This window comes from Acyrthosiphon pisum, chromosome A1 (assembly GCF_005508785.2).
Source record: "Acyrthosiphon pisum isolate AL4f chromosome A1, pea_aphid_22Mar2018_4r6ur, whole genome shotgun sequence".
NCBI classification, from domain to species: Eukaryota; Metazoa; Arthropoda; class Insecta; order Hemiptera; family Aphididae; genus Acyrthosiphon; species Acyrthosiphon pisum.
In genome coordinates this window covers 56,542,905-56,562,310 of record NC_042494.1, presented here as the reverse complement: position 1 = coordinate 56,562,310, position 19,406 = coordinate 56,542,905, and the positions used below count along the sequence as shown (strand labels likewise).

The window sequence follows — 19,406 nt, the reverse complement described above, 5'->3', positions numbered from 1 at the left end:
CCACACGTGCGACAAATCCACGACATTCGGCTCGGCGCGCGTGGTCGCACTGCGCGCCGGTGGCGCCGGGTAGGTGGCGCCCCGTGCGTGGAGACACGGTACTCCGGGCGGCCGGTGGGTAGCGGCGAGTGGCGACGGCTGTGGCGAGCCGGTGTTGCTGTGGCGCGACGTCGGTGCGGTGGCTGCACATGATGGGATGGAGCGGCGGGGCGGTGCGGCGTTACCACCGCGGCATAGTTACACGACGACGTCGGCGGCCGTCGCCGTTCCCGTTTTCTTTACCCGTCGCACGCACGAACACACGCACGCACGTTCTCCGACTCGCCGGCCCGCGTTCCATTCCAATCCACACACGCACGCACGTACACACACACGCAAACGCCGTGTGTGCGCTCGCCGCCGTTTGGCTCGGCTCTCTCACCCGTCAGTCTCGTACCGATCGGCCGACTATTTGTTTCGTCGCTGTCGCCGTATAATATTCGATCGGAACAAAAATCTTAATATTATTATTATCGTTATTGTTAATTATTATTATAATCATCATCGTCATAACTGTTGTTATTATTAAAATATATAAGATAAATACATATTTACACATTCGGTATAATAGTGCGTGTGTCGTGTGCATATATTCTAATATTATAATAATATTGTTATTTGTGACCGGTTTAGTCGCATCGCCGGTTCGACGCTTTTCGATCGCATTTCAGGTGTTAATATCTGCAACAGAAACATTAATAATACAAGTTACAATAATCACTGTCGTCCGCCAATCGACGTGTTTTCCGAATTTTCGTTTAAAGTTAACGACACGTGGTGTGTGGCGCTGTGCGTAACGGTATCGGTCACACGATCACTGCCATAATAATATTGTTGTGTTGCTGGTGTGGTCGCGGCGCGAAATGACCACCTTGTACAGTTCCGTGGCCGCAGCTGTTGTCGTTGTTGCCGTCACCGGCGGTGGTGCATTATAACCACGACGACGACGGCGGCGGCGGCATCGTCTTGGACGACGCCGCACGGACGACAACGGTCGGCCCAACACGGATGCGTCCGGAAAACGTGGTGCGCACGCCGCGATCACATATCAAGGTGCCACCGCCGCCGCGCGCGCGTCACGGCGGCCGCCGGCGGACCAGCGCAGTATTTGGTTCGGCGGGTCGGCGGAAGTAGTGGCCACCAAATGCGAGGCGGCATTCACGTGTTTTATGTTCATGTTCAGGAGGAGGCGGACGGCATTAGCTAAACGCTTGTGGAAGGCACGGGTGCGCCGAGACAATGAAACCAGGTGTGCGGAAAAGACCTCCTCGGCGTCCGCCGCAGCCGCTCAACCACCAGTAGCAGCGGCGGCGACGTCACCTCCGTCCGCGCACCCGTCCCCGCCGGTCGAGTCGGACGAACGGAAATTCCGCAACGCGCTGTTCAAGCGGCTGGATGACAGGCAGCTGGAGACGCTTCTCCGGGCCGTGGACACCGGTGGCGTGGACGCGGCAGAGTGCGTGGCCGTCCGGCCGTTCCTGTTCGCCGACCCGGCGGTGATATGTTGCCGTCTGTGGCGATGGCCTGACCTCAGGACTGTCGAACAGCTGAAGAGCACACCCTCCTGCCAGACGGCCAAACAACCCGACATGTTGTGTTGCAACCCGTACCATTGGAGCAGACGATGCGAAATCGGTAAGCACCCCTAAATCTTACGCTTAAGTGCTCAAACTATCTATTATACGTAACATGACTTAACCTTTGACGTTGAGCTGGCCGTGTGCTGACCTGTAAACGGCGGTGAACATATCGGCGTATTTTCCCCACCTTTGAAAACGCTTTGTCGGTAGTTGGTCGAGTGAACGGATCGGACCGATTTTTATTTTTTAAAACTCCTGTATCCCTCGTTGAAACGGGTGACAGTCGTCCTTTCGGGCCAGATGGATTGTATTCTCATTTCCCAATTGTACATAATATTTTTATAAAAATTTCCGTCTAGTTCGTCGTGTATATTGTTATTGTTCTAACGTTGTTTTTATTCACAACGTAATATTGTTGCAAATTTAACCTTCGTCCGTCGCGCCTTTTTTCCAGGATTTCCTATCTGCATGCCGCTGATAAGACAACAGCACACGGTGGCGGCGGCATTTATGTGATGTATCGCAAAGCGGTGCGCCGACAGAGTGTAATTTAATATTCTCGGAACTCGCCGCCGCGTTTGTTGTGATAAGAGAAAGTGATAAGATCGGCTGACACGTTCAGTTTAATGTAATCATATGTACATAAACATCTATTTCTACATAATATAATTTCGTATGTATATGCGACATGCATATTATTATACACTACATATTATGTACTTGGAGAGAGAAAGAGTGAGAGTGATAGAGCGAGCGAGCGAGAGATAAACACTAAACGAAACATTGCGACGGAGCGGCGCCGGTTTCGTTTATTGTACGGCGGCCAATAATTCTCGTAAAAAACAACGTTTCGCGAATACCGCAGCAGTTTAAAGAGTGTTTTTTTTTCATCCCGTCGTGTGTTACATTATAAATTATAATATTTCGATCCCTCGTCCATCCCCCACCGTCGTACCTATATTATGTTGTCAATAAGCACGTATAAGTAGTAAGTACATCCATGCCGCTCTGTCCGTTTCGCATATAATATTATAATCGCATAGTCGCGGTGTACCTATAATAATAATAATAATAATAATAATATAATACTATCCGCCGATCCAATTGCGTCACACTTCACCTGCTCGACGCCGCCGTCGTAGTCGTCGCCGTCGGGCCGGATGAGAAATAAATAGCGCGCAGACCCGGTCACGCAACCCAACGGCGCCACCAGTTCCGCCGCGGCGCCCAACCGCTCGCGCGTCCCCCCCTCCGCCCACCGTTTCGTCCGCGAACGTCTTTCTCCGTCGGGTCTGCGGTGTGACGGCGGTGGCGGTGGTGGCGTCGACGGTACGTGACGTCCGTCATCACATTCCCTCGGCCAAAGGTACGAAAATAATAATGTAATAATAATAATAATAATAATAATAATAATAATGATAAATAAAAAACTAATTTGGTTATTTAAAAATCGGTGATCATTGTCCATAAAGCTCTCCGACGTGCGCAACCCGAACGGCGCGAGTGGAGTCGCTTTTTATTATTATTATATTTTATTTATAAATACTGGTCGGCGCCACACGTAGTCGTCTTGTGTATTGGCACACGTCGGTCGTATTTACGTTGGCCGAAAACCAGGAAAAAAAAAATAATGAAATAATCGTTTTTCTCGATAAACCTCCTCCTTCTCCTCCTCTTCATCCTTCTTCGAACTGCGAGTTTCTAAAAAATCCATTACGGGTGTGTGTGTGTGTGTGTGTGTGTGTGTGTGTGTGTGTGTGTGTGTGTGTGTGTGTGTGTGTGTGTGTGTGTGTGTGTGTGCGCGCGCGCGCGCCCGAACGCGCTATGTGACTGTGCTGCGTATAAATAGTCTGCCGGCGCGCCCGCGTGTACAAATGGATAAAGCAAACTTGTGTGGTCCTCTAGCACGCCGACAGAGCGGAGAAAGAAGATGAAAAAAAAATCTGTGATGTTTTTTCACTGTTGATACCCATAAATATTCATTACGTGTCGCGGTAGTTGTAGTAGGTACATACATTATACATGTATAATATACCTGTGGTACACAATATAATATGTACCTATGTGTATTGTGTGTACTTTATATTTTGGTTCTTCGTCGTCCATTGCAGTTTTATAATATAATTACTATTGATAAACCGACGACGGTTTTCTGACATAATACCTGAATACCTAATATTAATAATCAATAACTAAACATTTTGCGATTATCGGCGGATAATGGCTGCTGCACACAGTTATATTATCTACATAGACGTGCCTTGCATTTAACTTGCCAAAAATATTATGAGTGCGCACAATAGGTACCTATTCAAAGTGAATTAGTAAAAGTTTCCGACTTAATTTGCATGGTCTCGTCGGGAAAGGTCTGAGCAGAAAATATATTATAATAACGCCAAACATAATATTATAACCACTATATTGTTGCGTTTCGTATTGTTTCAGAACGACCTCCGCCGCCCTATTCAAGGTTCGTGAAGGAAAAACTGAAACCTGAAGGTAAGTGTTCATTTTTTAAACACGACATAATTCAAAACTTTGAAGTACTAGTCACCTAAACTCGTACTTAATAGTTAATGTGCAGTACACCACGACTACCTTGCCGTAATAAAAAAGCTATGTTTTGCAAAATGCATGCGTTGAAAATACTTCGATGAGTTACACGTACACACTTTTTTTCATTCTATTTGATTATTTGATGTAAAAAATTCAGTGGCACAAGGCCAAAAAATTACGGCGTCAATGACTTTCAATTTCATTCCGATTTAACCGGTCGAAGAGCTGTGGGGTACATATAATAACTAAAAAGTAAAGTAGTACAATGTACGTACAGCGTTTAGGGAAATTTAAATTTAAATTTTTTTTATGATACACATAAATAAATCTTAAAATATTATTTTCATATTTACCATAGGTATATCTTATATTATGTTATATAATAATAGTTGGATGCATTTAAATAAGTTAATTTACAGTAATTGAACCAATTTTAAGTCTCCTTCGACTTTATTTTCTAGTTATTATTACCAAGGAAATATTTAAATTATGTTTCTTATAAAATATAGTTTTTGTAATTTCCATGTCCTTCTATTTACAAATGTTATGTTATTTCAATATGAAAGCTTTACCGTGTTATTAAGAATCCTTGGCAGTTCCATGTAAAAATTATTATTTTGATTAATTTTTATAATATATTTAAAACTCGTCCTGAAAATACTGTGTTTACTTTTAATAATTCTTAATTATTGAACTACCTACTAAATTAAACACATACAACTATATTTCAAAAATTGTGCAAACATCTTATTTTATTTATTGGATGAATTCTCCAAAGTGTTCTTTTTATAGCGCTAGTTTAAATTGCTTTTGTGGTAGAAATATGAGTATTATTTTTCGATGAGAGAGGCAAAAACTGTTGGAAAGTAATCTTCCGGTTGCGTGTGCTTGAAATGACGCCTACCCCGAATGAAAACGTCGTAAACTGTTCCGGTGTTTCGCAGGAGGGTGAAAAGCGATCTGGAATTCACCCCTCGGAAATTCCTAATCCTGCAGGCGACAGCAGCCCGAATCAGGTACACGTGTGCATTGCTCCGGTCCACCCTCTTGGCCATTCTCATATAACGACCCCGGTGAATAATAATCCGTTCGAGTGGAAGCTTGGAGATTAGCTTGCTAGTACCGTTGAATTTCCGGATTGCCAATGTATAGCGAGGGTGAAAACAAAAGAACGACGAAAACTAAGGCTATTAAAAATGATATATTAAATGCAGCGAGGAGGAAATAATAGTATATGAAATACAAAATACAAAAGTCGTATAAACTTTGATTGCAGTTTTTTACCCGTAGAAAGTTATAAATATATTAGAGGTTGAATAAACAGTGTAAACACATTTTTTTCCGCGGAAATTCTTGTAGCTTATCAACATTTTGTTGGTATAAACTATAGATAGGTACTAGGTGGTACATTTTTAAATAATGAGAAACCAAAGGTCCCTTGAACATTCTTTTTCAAAAAGCATTTGCTATTATTTTAATATTTAATCAGTTCTTGTACATCAATGGCCACATATGTTTAACATTAATGGTTTTAGGTAGTCTTGTAAAATATACTATATTAAAGCCTATCAAGTTTAGATATTTATTTTGAAAAGTATTTTAAATACGTAAATAATACTAGGCAAAAAAAAGTATTCGAGTGCAAATATACAGATACTTAAAAGAAGTATTCATAGATACTTTCAAATACTTTTAAGTTTCAACATTTGTACATAACACGTTTTTTACCTTATATATCAGGGGTGGTCAAATCGCGGCTCGCATCTTAACGTGACATTAGACGTAAATTAACGTAAGAGCCAAGATGTAAAAAAAAAAGGTCATATAATATATAATAATATGATCTTTTTTTTTACATCTGGCTCTTCAATTTTTATTAATATATTTGGTGGCTCGCGAGTCTCTTCTCGCTGGCCACCCCTGTTATATATCAACTTAATCGTGTTTTTTTTAGCCTTTTCTTGTTAATATAATTGAAAATTAGTAGGTAATTTGTTTTAAAAATAGGTACATATTATACTTATATAAATTATTTAAAATACTATCCATAATTACTTCAAAAGTATTTAAAATACTTATTTACATATAAGTACTTTACAAAACTGGTTTTGGGTGACATTGGTGTAATGTTGAATGAAGTTTGTTATTGATACATTTAAGTATAGAAAAAACTCGTTTGCAAGTGGTTAGTTATGTGTTGATGGTAACAATTATTGTAAGTACAAACTTATACAGAACAAATAAATTTGATTGATATGAATATCAGAATATACATGTGCACATTTTAGTTTCCATTATACATTTTCCTCTTCACATAAATTCAAAATTATAAGTTATTAGGTAGGTACAATATTCTATTTTATTATTTTATACTTCAGTCTGCAATAGTCAACCAAACAATACTAATTATATTTGGTGTATTTTTCTATTTATATTTACGACTGTAAATAGGTACACACGCACAAAAGACAGTCTGTAGATATATGACGATATTTAAATCCCCTCTTCCCCCTCCCCTCCTTACACCACCATGAGCCATGGCCACGCAGCCATGACTAGACTGACACTGATTTTGGATCGTTGGTGTATATTTTATAATCTACCTACTATAGTCGATAATATTATAGTCATTCAAAAAATCAAAAAATCATAAGGAAGTCAATGCAGTTTGTTTTTAAAACGTTTCGTATTACTAGACCTCTGATGTCCTAACCGTTATAATATTCGGTCGGTGTTGGTTGTTTTCATTTCAATACTCACGAGCTATATTAATCTAAAATTATGCAAAGTTTTAAGTTTTAAGTCTCGTCTATAATGATGTAGCTTGGCTTGAGTGTAAAGATAAAAAAGATTAAAAATAATTTTCGATTTGCTCAGACGGAATGTCAACAGAATGGCAAATACGTCTAAAGGGTGAATAAAAAAAAAATGACGTTTATAAACTGGGCGTCTATAAAAATAACCAGCGCGCTGGTGTGTGTGTGTGTGTTGTGCGGAGAGATGCAAGGACAGACCACGATGGGTCCCGCGGAGAGAGCGAATCGGAGAATCATTCCTCGGGAATGTGGTCATCTGATCGAGAACAGCAGGAATAATATATAAAACAGCATCACAAGAGCAGTTGTAGCGGCTACCGCCATCGCAACCCCCACCAGTCTGTAGATTTTTTTCTCACACAATAGAAATGTTACAGATTGTTTTTTCTTCATCATTCGTCCTGATCGTATATATATATAATATATTACATAGGTATATAAATATTCTGTATGGTACTCCCGTATTGTTTTGTTTCTTTTATATAATATACCTTTATATACAGTCATCGGTAATATCATTCCTGAGATACAGGTAGACATATTTTCGAAGTCACGTTCGAATTTTCCCAGACGAAAGTGAAAAAAAAGCTAACGAGTTAATAACATCCTACGAAATACGTTCAATGTTTATCGTTTGTTTAATTGTACCTACTTACACTGAACGAGAATATTGTCATCGTCGATAACAGCTTTTGTATGGGAAGTCGTTTTGTATGATAACGGTGATGACAGTATAGTAGGGGCGGCGCTTAATGGTAAAACAACTAATGTGAAATAAATTACTTGCGGTTACGTAATAGTATAATACCTGATATCACCGTTAGTCTGTGTAACAATAAATATTGATATAACTTTATACGGTCAACAAAAATAATTTTACTAAATATAAACTTTACCTACCATATTAAAGTCTATTATGTATATTATCTTGAAAAATAATAATGGAGGATTGCATCATGAAATTAGTAATAATTGTGTTAAATCTTTTTTTTCAGATCGTGCTCCCAGCGAGTGTAGTTGGGATAGTAATGATGACGAACTTCGTGGTTCGTTTAGCACTGACGGTGACGGTAAGCATTAATTTGATTTTAGATTAACTCTCACGCGTAGGTAGTTAGATATTTTTCTAATAGCTTACATTATTGTGTGTGACGGAATAATTACTTTTGTGGAAACACTACCGTCGTAGGAATTGTAATTGACTGCATAATAATATAAGCGCGTCGTTGTCGTGTGGTCAGCACCGTACGGTTGAGCCAATGTGTTTTCACAGGAAGAATAAATAGTTTTAGCTAGCTAATGATCGTGTGAAATCTATTTTTTTCACATTCATTATCATTTATAATCATTCTCCTTTACAGTTTGTTTTGAATCATGTGGCTTAGTATACATACATTGTCCAGTGATACATATACATTTTAGATTTCTGCGTACATTTTCGTGTGCATTTTTTTCATATATAATATATTATATAGGTATACACATACTTGTATGTTTTCAATATTATAACCATGTTATATCATATATTATATAACAATATAATATAGTGCAGGTCGCTGCAGGATAATACACACGGTGTGCGATACTTGTTCAATATTATAAAGGATACATTTTGGCGATGTTAGGGTTTCCTTTTATTATTATTATTATTATTTTTATGCGAAGGACGGCCGAAATAATAGGAACGTGAGAACGGCGCGGTGAAGCGATTGTCGTGGGCGCCGGGCGTCTCGGCATATGTGCCTCCTCTCTCCGTATATTTATAATATATATTATATTATATGCACACAAACACCCGTACACACGTATACACTCACATGCGTGTACATAATATACACTTACACACGTATACACATTGTGTGTACGGAGGCGGGGTCGGCAGATGACATTTTGCGGTGCACCCGCGCGACCGACTGGCGCCCGACCAAACTTTAAAAAAAACCCGGCAAAGGTTAATTACGAGTGGCGACCACACGGAAACAACATAATTACCCGCAGACCTTCCAGCCCGACAGCCCGCCCGCCACTGGCATGCGTGCACGCCACTGCCGCCGCGCCGCGCCGTGTTGTTGTTGTTGTATATTGTGTATATACTATATTGTATATATTTACATATATATATAATAATATATTATTATATATTATATATTAATATATTATATATATAATATATATTATTATATTACACGTGTACGGTGTACCTATAATAATAATATGTAATATTATTACGGTGTTATTATAGCCTCGGGACTTTTATCGGGACCGATATATTGATTGGAGGGGGGTGGGGAGACGAGGTCGGCGCGGATAACAAAAAAATATTGAACACGAACGCGATGCGATGAGGTATGGGCAATCGCAGTCTGTGTTGTCGTTGTAGTCACAAGTACCCGCTGCCGATTGTATATACGAATGACTATTGTCATATTATTATGATTATAAGTGATAATGAAAAAATAGTTAGGTTTTTTATCGGATGGAAAAAAACTTATAATATGTGCACCGCGGTTCGATTGTCGGCGGTTTATAGTGGTAGCCTGGGGATGCGGGAAGAGGTGGATTGTTGGTGAGACGGCGTCACTTGAAAAAATATAATTATTAGTTATTTCCATTTTAACGTTTCTGGCCGACGTCGCGATATCGTAAACATAAAATAATAATAATAATATATTATAGAAATATTAAAATATACATTTTTTCCTCCCGTACACTTGTAATAATCATAATTTTATTATCATAATAATATTATACCTCTCGTCGGCGGATTATCGATTATTGCTCGTGCAGTATAATATCATATTATAATATATACACTCGAGACGGGGGCGGCGGTGGTGTTATTTGTTGGCGCGCGTGTTGTTTATCGTTTTCGCGGTCGCGGCGTCGGTAATGAGCGGCGCCTGCTGTTGGCGGCAGCGATCTATGATCGGCGGCGGCTTGCTCTCCATGCACCGCCATTGCCATGTTATCGTTGCGATGAGGTCGTGGCGTCGTCGTCGGCGGCCCAAGTGGTGCGGGCTGCGGAGGGAGGACAACGACGACGACGACGACGATGATGATAATGGCATGGCGGCGGTGCCGGGTGCCAGCGACGGCGACGGCCCGATGATAATAATATGTGCTGGTGACGACGAATATTATTACTTGCGTGTGTGTGTTGTCGTTGTGTTTTGCCGGTACCGATGAGTCCCGAGTGGGGGTAAATAGACTGGCGACGTTGGATATTTTTTTTCGAACCGCACACGCTACACACACACACTCACTTGCTGCACACACTCCACCACCTTACTGCACCACCCACACCACTCCGCCACTCGAAGACCGATAAAAATAACCATTACAAGCGACGGGCCGAGGGCCATATCGCTGGCGCCCGTGACGTCACATCAAAGCTGTTGATTCGTCGTGAAAACGGAAAAACACGAAATCGGAAAAATAAACACCACAACAATAACTAACAGAAACGCATTCGTTGGGGACGTCTTTTGACCGACTTCCGATCGTAGTTGTCGAAAACTATATAAACGTCAGTATCGGAAAGAACAAACAATCCCCCGTATACAGATCCGTGTGACAAAATCCCGAATTTTCCACGTCCCGAAACCCGTTTTTGTCCAGAGAATAGTGTAGAGCTCTCCGACGGAATAATAATTGAAAAAACACATTATTATATAATATTATTATTATGTTTGTATTGTGCGCGCGCGCGCATATCGTCATCGTCTGATCGGGAGTGGGGTGGTCTGTGTGTACCGTTGATGCTAATGACGGGTTGTGTGGCGCCCGGACCCGACCGGGTTGCCGGCGTCCAATGCGCGCCGCCGCGCCGGGGCCATTCATCACGGGGCCCCCACTGCGTGCCCATCCAACCGATACGAAGAACCGGTTGGTTGCCGTCCGTCGCCTACGTAGTCCGTCTCGACTCGGCGGCTGCCCGAAACCCGGCTCGTCGTCGGCAATCCGAGACAACCCAACGTATCTAATAATAATATTATGGTCTTCGATTCCCAAAGACACGTCGTCGTCACGAACGATCTTTGATCGCCGCTTGTCGTCGTCCCTTCGTCACGATAAACACCGCATCCGTTGAACGTGCTTATAAATAGGTACGAGAAACAAAAATCATGTTCGTTTCCAGCTCGGTCATAAAACGATGTAAACTATAATAATATGATATTCTGTACAGGTGCAGTGGTCAGAATTTTCGGCCACAGCAAGTCTCGTCCGACTCACAATTGAGTTTTCCATTTTTTTTCTCCAAAATCGCCATTATTACATTTTTACCGTCGATCGGCGGCGCCCGAGACCGGTTATTACGACTACGGCGTATAATAATAATAATAATAATAATAATAATAATAGTAAGAACGCAGAACACGGAGCGAGAGAGATGACGTATAATATAATGTATATTATTATAATAACGAGTAAAGCACTCGTCAATTTCTCGTTTCCCTCTAATATATTTTCGGTCGTCGGTTTTTTTCCCACACGCACTCGATTTTCGTTTGTGTCTATGAAAAACACCGCCTCCAACACACACACACACACACACACACGCGCGGCCGGCAGCCGTAACGCGTATATATATTTTAATCGGATCCCCCGCGAGCCTTCCCTCTTGACGGCACGCCCATGCTTGATCGCCGCGATCCGTGTGTTTTCGCGACAATACGCCCGCGGGCGCCAATTACGAAAATTACAATGCTTTCGCCGCCGACTTTATAAAGAGTACACACACATAAACCTGAGGCGGCGGCCAGTTTATATTATACTGCTTGTGTGTGTGCGACCGAGAACATCAGAGAGACGCGCGGAATTCGTTTAATAACATAATATTATATATATATATTATGTACGCGCGGCGGCTGTTGTGCTTTATAATAATAATAATAATAATAATAATAATGAAAAAATGTATGTGGCGTGCACCGTGTGTGTGTGTAATACAAATAACGAAAAACCGGTCTTCTCGACGTGTGCGCGTCGGAGTGGGTTGCGGGAGAGACGAGAGTGCTCGTCGGCCGCCGCCGCTCTCGGTTCATTAGCATATTAATAATATATTGTCGTCTGTATAATATTACAATGACGAGATGATAATAATATTATTATTAAAACAATAATTATCGTCGTCGTCGTGAATCCCTTGACGTCGGCGATACTCGACTTTTTCGCCTTTCGTTTTTTTTTTTGCGATCCGTAGTTTTCGCGTTACTGCAAATTATTGTTTTTTTTATTAAATTTGTCGTCCACTATACACCTCCGCGTTAAATACTGCGGCGGTTCAGATTGGGGGATCGAAGATTCGAAAACCGATATCATTATTAATATTTTTGTCGACGGCAGGACGGGTTTAGAGCTGAACGCTTCAGTGTAATATATATAATATAAGTGGTAGTCTATATAGTCTTTACATTCTATTCAGAGACGCTGTGTGTGTGATGTATTTCGGTATATCGAGTATAATATATACCATATAATATAATCTACCGAGAAACGGTGTGAACGGGAAAAAAAAAATTGTATTGTAGCGAGATATCCTTAGCGGGTCACATATTTTCCTTCACGAACGGTCTCGTGGCCCGTATGCAGGGCGAAAAGGCAAAATCCCAATTACCTGAACTGCTAACACGGACGCTAAACCCCTCGTGGGCCTCAAACGTTTTTATTGTATAAGAAAAACCGTGTTATACGACAAACAATTCAGGTGGGACTTATGATATTTTATTTTTCTTGACATTCTGTCATTTCTGTTTTCGATATAAATAAGAGTTAGGTAACGAAAACCGTTGAAATACTGCATTCTAACAGGTAATATTCTCTCTATTCGGTCGCCTGGCGGTATTCAATTATACTTGAAGAGTGTAATTATTGATTATAATTTGTAACGCGCGTTGATTAGTTAGTGATAAGGATGTGATAATAAATTAAACAAACAGGCTTACATAACATGGGTTAGAATCGGTGGGCGCCAAGTATTTATTTTTTTTTATTAATAACAACAATTCAAACGTTATTTTTAAATCGTTTTAATAATGAAAACTCGTATTATATAATATTATACACTCGTAAAATATATTGTTCAGGAGGATTGGAGTGTTTGTTTTATGTACCTACACGTCTTAACCGAACTACAACAATGTGCTCTTCTGCCGGCGGTGGGTAGGTATATAATGTTTGTAGAGAAATCAAGAAACGAGCGATCGGTATAGGGAGAGAGAGTGAGCGAGATGGAAAAACAAACACGGGAGCAGCGACGATTGCCGTTTGTTCTCTGAGAAGACTAATAGGGACTCGCCGCCGCCAAACCATTATTATTACTACCTACAGTGCGTGTGTGTGTGTGTGTGTATACGGTTAGGTTAGGCGCTGACGACGGAGTATCCTTAAAAAAAAAAAAATAATAATAAATAAATAAAGGTTTGTATGGAAGAAGGACGACGTCGGACGTGTCTTCGTCGTCGTCTCTCGGTGGAATGCGAGTGGTGGGCGGCGCCGCATCAGCCGCCACTGACGGCCGCCCGGAATGCCAGAAATGCCGCGTGCACCCAAAAACAAACCGCGTGTGCCTTCGGTTATTAGTTTTATCGTCATCATTATATTATTATTATATTGTGTTTAGAAAGTCCGACGTGTACGGATCAGTGGATCACGGTCTATTATTTATTATGTATATATATTATATATACAATACGCGATACACGGATTGCAATACGCTGCAGTACTATTATTATTGTAATTATTATAATAATGCTATGTAGGTAGGTCGTGTATGGAGTGCTACGACGGGAATCGAGATCGTCGCGGCCGTTTGGTACCGCTGCGTTGTCTGGTATACCTCTAAAAATCCGAATCCCTCTCGCTCTATCGTCGTCGATTGACAAACGCACGTTCTGCCGTGCGTCTCATTTGTTCGGTTGCATTTGTATAAACCAGTTTATACGGCGCGAGCGCGTGCGTACGTGTATTTGTGTGTTATAGCCTATAGGTAAATAATATAATAATGTACGCTCCGAGAGCGGTGTGGAGATAATATACGTTCGAATATTTATTTTTTTTGTTGAATGGGAAAGAAAGAAAAACATGCCCGTTGAGAATTTCGGCGGGTCCGCCGCACTCGGTCGTCACCTTGCAATTGATCCGACTGTATAATATGAGAATCCCTTATTTATTTTGTATGTGTTATACACGGGTTTTATTTTTTTCTCGTGCGGTTGAAGGTTGAACTCATTTCGGGTGCGAGACGACGGGACCTGCTCTTCTCGCGCCGATAAATCACATCTGGTGGTGGTGGTCTTGGTCGTCGCTCTGTACACCCGGTTCGTACCAGGCGCCGCGCGATCATACATACTCTTCGTAAACTCGTAACACAACTGTAGCAGCAGCTCCCTCGAGGTCTACGTGTTTTCGCCCTTTTTCGGTTCGCCGGGTTTGATAATAACATAGGATCTATATTTTTGCTTTAATGCCGCCGTCGTCGCCATCCCTCCCTCCACACGACACCGTCGTCATCACTTATAAACACTTCGCCGGAATGCGTCGCGGATAGAACAAAGAAGGGAGAAAATGACTGCAGGACGATTTTTTTTTTAATGATACCGTCTCGTCATCACGGCGTCTCATACGTATATTAACGTTTTATCCGTAATCAAATCTTCGCGTATATACTATACACTCTGCAGTGCCGTCAATATTTGAAGTGCTGGCCCTGTGTGATTTTAGCAGATGCCCGATGCGCTGGGTTTTGCTGATAAAATATTGCTATTTTTATAATAATTTGTGTAACTGTACACAGGAATTCAGTGAACTGGGAAATTATTGTCACAATGATAGTTTTTAATAGTTGAAATATTTATAGACCCGTGGGCGTGTATCTAAGATGTGTACCTATAAGTACTAAGTGGTGTGTGACATTGTACGCCGGGATGTACTCAACAACTAACAAGAATAATATCATAATACTGCATAATTTTATTTCTAAAACTACTTTTTTATTATTCCATTTCTTGTAGGTACCTAGGTATAAATTGCCTCAATAAAATTCTAAATACCAAGCAACCACTCTTAAAAGGTTTATCTGTGATTACTTTCAAATATCTCTGATATTATTTAATATTTTTCACTTGTTCAGTTACTTTTTGTTTGGCCCTCCTAGAAAAATCTAAAATGACACCACTAATAGGTATTATTATATATTTGATTATACTTACATCGTCTTAATCTCAAAAAAATTGGCCATTTATTCTGTTCTTATGATAATACAAATACAGTTATGTAGGATGGTAATTGCGTGCTGAGGTAAAATGTAACTGAAAATTATCTTGCGAGTGAAGAAATCTGTTTTTTCTCAACTATATGGGCTGGTCAAAACGACACTTGATATATTACTTTACTTTACATTTATGTATTTCCCAATTTACCTTACGAATATTGGATAGTATAATATTTTATCATTATTTACTTGAAGAAGTACAACTTAACGATTTATAATGACATATAACGAAATATAACGTGGACTTGTTTACTAATGATATGACTTCTGTATGTTTATAGAAAAACAAAACGAACAAGAATGGTGTAAAGTGGCGTATTGGGAACTATCGCAACGAGTCGGCAGGTTGTTTCCCGTAGAAACAAAATTTGTGAATGTGTTCTGGAATGTTCCACTTGGCACGGGTCTGTCTCTAGCCGCCCTCACTCAACATCATTTTTCACCCGGGCAGGGCCCTCCGGAGTCTGTACTCAGGAACAGGACCAAAATCGGACAAGGTATGTTTTTCATCTGTATAGGCTATATAATTTATTTTAGTGATTTTCTCTCTAATTTTCCGGAAAAATACCTACATTTTGCTCTAATTTATATATTTTGGTATTAATTATTCTATGTTTGTATTCAGGTCTAGCTCTGAGCAGAGAAGAAGATGGCGTGTGGGCGTACAACCTGAGTGACTGGCCGATGTTCGTAAATTCGCCGACGCTGGACGACCCGGACAGCAAGTCTTATCTGGTTTTTCGCGTACCTTCCGGCCACTGTCTGAACATATTCACGGGAAACCCGCACGGCGATCGAATACGCTATTCAAACGGCGTGCGAGTCGGACCCGTCGACCCGAACGCCGTACGCATCAGTTTTGCCAAAGGATGGGGGCCCAAGTATTCCCGGCAGGAGATCACGTCCTGTCCGACTTGGATCGAAGTTCTGCTAGATCCTTGCAGATGACACAGGGTGACCGAAAATGGAATCTGAGATGACAATGTTATTCTCAAATTCCCCAACTAAACACTAGTTATAAGGACTAATTTTATTGAATTTGTGACTCAAACCAAATTGTGTTAAACATGTGCGTTTAAGTTTCGTGTTTGTCGATCTTGTTTGTACAATACTATTGTCTATACGAGATCTTTAAACAAACTAAGTTATTGTTTTTTTTTTTTTTAATTTTAATTTTTGTAAAAACAAAGGATACCATTGTGATATTAGTTCAGCGTCCTTAACGACAGCTCTTTTTGCTAAGGGTACGATGCTATTTTCAACACGTAAGGGAAACTAGAGCTTAATGACATCCACATTCCATGAATTAATATTTTGAAAATTTACCTTTTCTCCTTTAAACCCGTTTTTACAGATAGTTCCTCCTCCGATTTAATATAAACTAGGTTTTTGTAATTTTTTTTTTTTTTCGTGATCTAGTCAGGATATTTAAAATTGACTGTTGATCAAAATTGGTTAAGGAAATCAAATAGAATAGCGAATACTAAAAGATTGTAATTTAATACTAATGTTTTTGGCAATTTTTTTCATATAAATTAAATTTTGTTAGATTTTAAGAGAAATAAATGTGCCTTGTACCTTTTACATGAAAAGCATTATTTTTTTAGATGTTACCAATTTTAACTATTCATTTTCTTATTGTAAAATAATAAATACTATTTTCTTATATAAAACTAAAATGTAGACTACATAATATTATAATAATATATTGAACTGTTAAAATAAAAATATATTGGAGCAAAACAGAATTTTTCATGGCTCTTGTTTTTCACAGTTGTCATCATGTAATAGACTTAAAAAAAAACTTTTACCAGTTTAATCTACTTGAATTCTGTTCCTGTCTTATGACTATTATAATATTCATTATTTTTATTTTCGTTTTTTTTTTTTTAAATACATGTTTGATTGTTATTGAAAATTAAACATGTATTTATATATTATTTTCGGTATCATCATGTACATTAAAAATTATTAGTCCATTTGATTTAATCAAAATCTTATTTCCCCTCTCCCAGCCAAACATTTATTACCTTTGTTATGTATTCTTAATTTATTTTCTTAAAAATAATGTTTTTAACAAATTAAATTAGTACAAAATAATTATTTTCATATTTCAAAATATTACCTATATAAACATATAAATTATAACTGATTTATATACAACACATGTATCAATATAATGTCTTGACCAATTAATATAACTGTTTTAATTATGTTTCTGTTCTAAGTGTTTATCAAGCACATCCAGATATAGTAGCTTATTTGTACAATATTATAAACCACTAATACAGTTTTATTTTACTTTTTTAACTTGGGGAAATATTAAGCATCATGAAAATATTGTATATTTTATGAATAAAATGAAATTAAAAAATGTAATTAAATGTTTGTTTTTTTATGTATATACTATATATGTTATATTATATTTAATGTTTGTTATAAATGTATTATGAAATTTATACTTTGTAATATTTAATTACATTATACAAACAGTTATTTGTATTATGGACAAAAACAGGAAAAGACTGGTCTTTCTTTAGACCTATTCTCCTTTCACGTAAAATATAAAAAAAATTAATAGATTTTTATTGTAACATTTTTAACAAGTAAACACTATTCTGATTAATTCAAAATTTTTTTAAAAACTTGAATTCAGTCGTCAAACGTAGAATATGTTTTAAAATAATTTATAAAATTTAATATTTGAACAAAAGTTAATAGTTAAAGCTATTCAAAGTTTTAATGTTATAAAAAATTGAGAAACTGTAGAAAGTCTACCCTAAACTTTAAATGTACAGGAGTTACAAGATCCTAATGTGCATGCGGGTGGTTTTTGTTTTTTAATGAAGGATTAAAGGATTTTAAAATAATAGGCAAATCTATTTAATGATATTAAAATAAAATTACTATAATTTTTTCCAAATCTGGTATTACAATATGTTTGTCAATAAATGAATGTTATTTTTGTACTTTTACAATTTTACATAAACATTTGTTTGTTTTTAGACTTTTGATAACTTGCCAATACACTGCCAAAACTATTATGTATATTCTTGATTATTGTGCATATTTCAAATTTATTATATTATATACCTATCAATATTATTTAAATTATCAGTTAAACGACAAATCATTGATTTTTGAATTTTATTTTACGTTGGTTACTGTTGATTGTTGAATTTAGTGATTTTTTTACTGTTTTTTTATTTGGACTTTGCATGTTGAAACTAGATTTTCTATTCTTGTGTCACTACTTACTAGTAAGAGCAGTGCCGCAATTACAATTTTGAGGCCCCGGTTCAAAAATATTTTAGAGGCCCTTTTTTATTTTTACTGTAGCATTGGCGAAAATAGGGGGAAGTTTAGCCACCAAATATAACATTAGCCCCCCCCCCACACAAAAAAAATATAAAGTTATTTTGGTTGTGTAGGAACTTTTGGAACATTGATGTATACAATATTAGCCCCCCCCCCCACCCTGAAATTTGAATGGATTTCCACTTATGTACTATAAACAGTGGCAGCAGTATACAGGCATCTTGAGAGTTCATGTATCCAACAAAAGTTTCCTACTCACTTGTCATTTTTCTTTGGTAATTGCAACTTATGTAATAAAAAAATGTCTAACTGCACTTGACTATAATATATCATTATAATATTACTATTATATCTTAAATATTTGATTAAAAAATAGTAAATATTAATAACATAATAAATCAACTTATTATAGGTACATTTATTACATTTAAAATGGCATACATCTTTTTATCTTAGGAATTAAATATCTAAATTAGTCAGTTAATTTCATGACAGATAATGATGGTAAAATTGAAGATAGATACATATAAATGAATCCTTAAAGTACATTGAAATAGGTCACTGTTATGGATGGTGTTAAATTTGAATTCAATGATATAATAATATCACTGTATAAGAAAAATGATTCTGTGCGAAAACGGTCAGTTTTGATATTAGTACCTATATTACTAATATTTAATGATATTATTGTGAATAAAGTAATTTTTATATAACCTATTTACGTGGAACCTTGTTTTAAATTTTCAATCCTTAGCTATAAAAGTGGAACATTTTATACATTTTTAACTACAAAATAATTATTAAATTTTAAATATAATACGTTTT

The 19,406-nt window shown here is 38.2% G+C and overlaps 1 protein-coding gene across 1 annotated transcript; it reads left to right on the top strand.

Annotated features, from left to right (window-relative positions):
- The first annotated feature begins 250 nt into the window (after positions 1-250).
- On the top strand, positions 251-17,639 carry LOC100169367 (mothers against decapentaplegic homolog 6). Its single transcript, XM_008185344.3, has 5 exons — positions 251-1,674; positions 4,065-4,118; positions 7,987-8,061; positions 15,545-15,760; positions 15,889-17,639. Exons 1-5 carry the CDS (start codon positions 1,209-1,211, stop codon positions 16,209-16,211), a joined length of 1,134 nt encoding a protein of 377 aa, XP_008183566.1. The 5' UTR covers positions 251-1,208; the 3' UTR covers positions 16,212-17,639.
- The last annotated feature ends 1,767 nt before the right edge of the window (positions 17,640-19,406 follow it).

What these genes read in the sequence shown, in the direction of transcription:
- LOC100169367 (XM_008185344.3), top strand. Translation starts at nt 1,209, where the DNA reads ATGTTCATGTTCAGGAGGAGGCGGACGGCATTAGCTAAACGCTTGTGG. An exon ending in GAGCAGACGATGCGAAATCG is followed by an intron (nt 1,675 to 4,064) that starts GTAAGCACCCCT and finishes GTATTGTTTCAG; the next exon opens with AACGACCTCCGCCGCCCTAT. An exon ending in GGAAAAACTGAAACCTGAAG is followed by an intron (nt 4,119 to 7,986) that starts GTAAGTGTTCAT and finishes CTTTTTTTTCAG; the next exon opens with ATCGTGCTCCCAGCGAGTGT.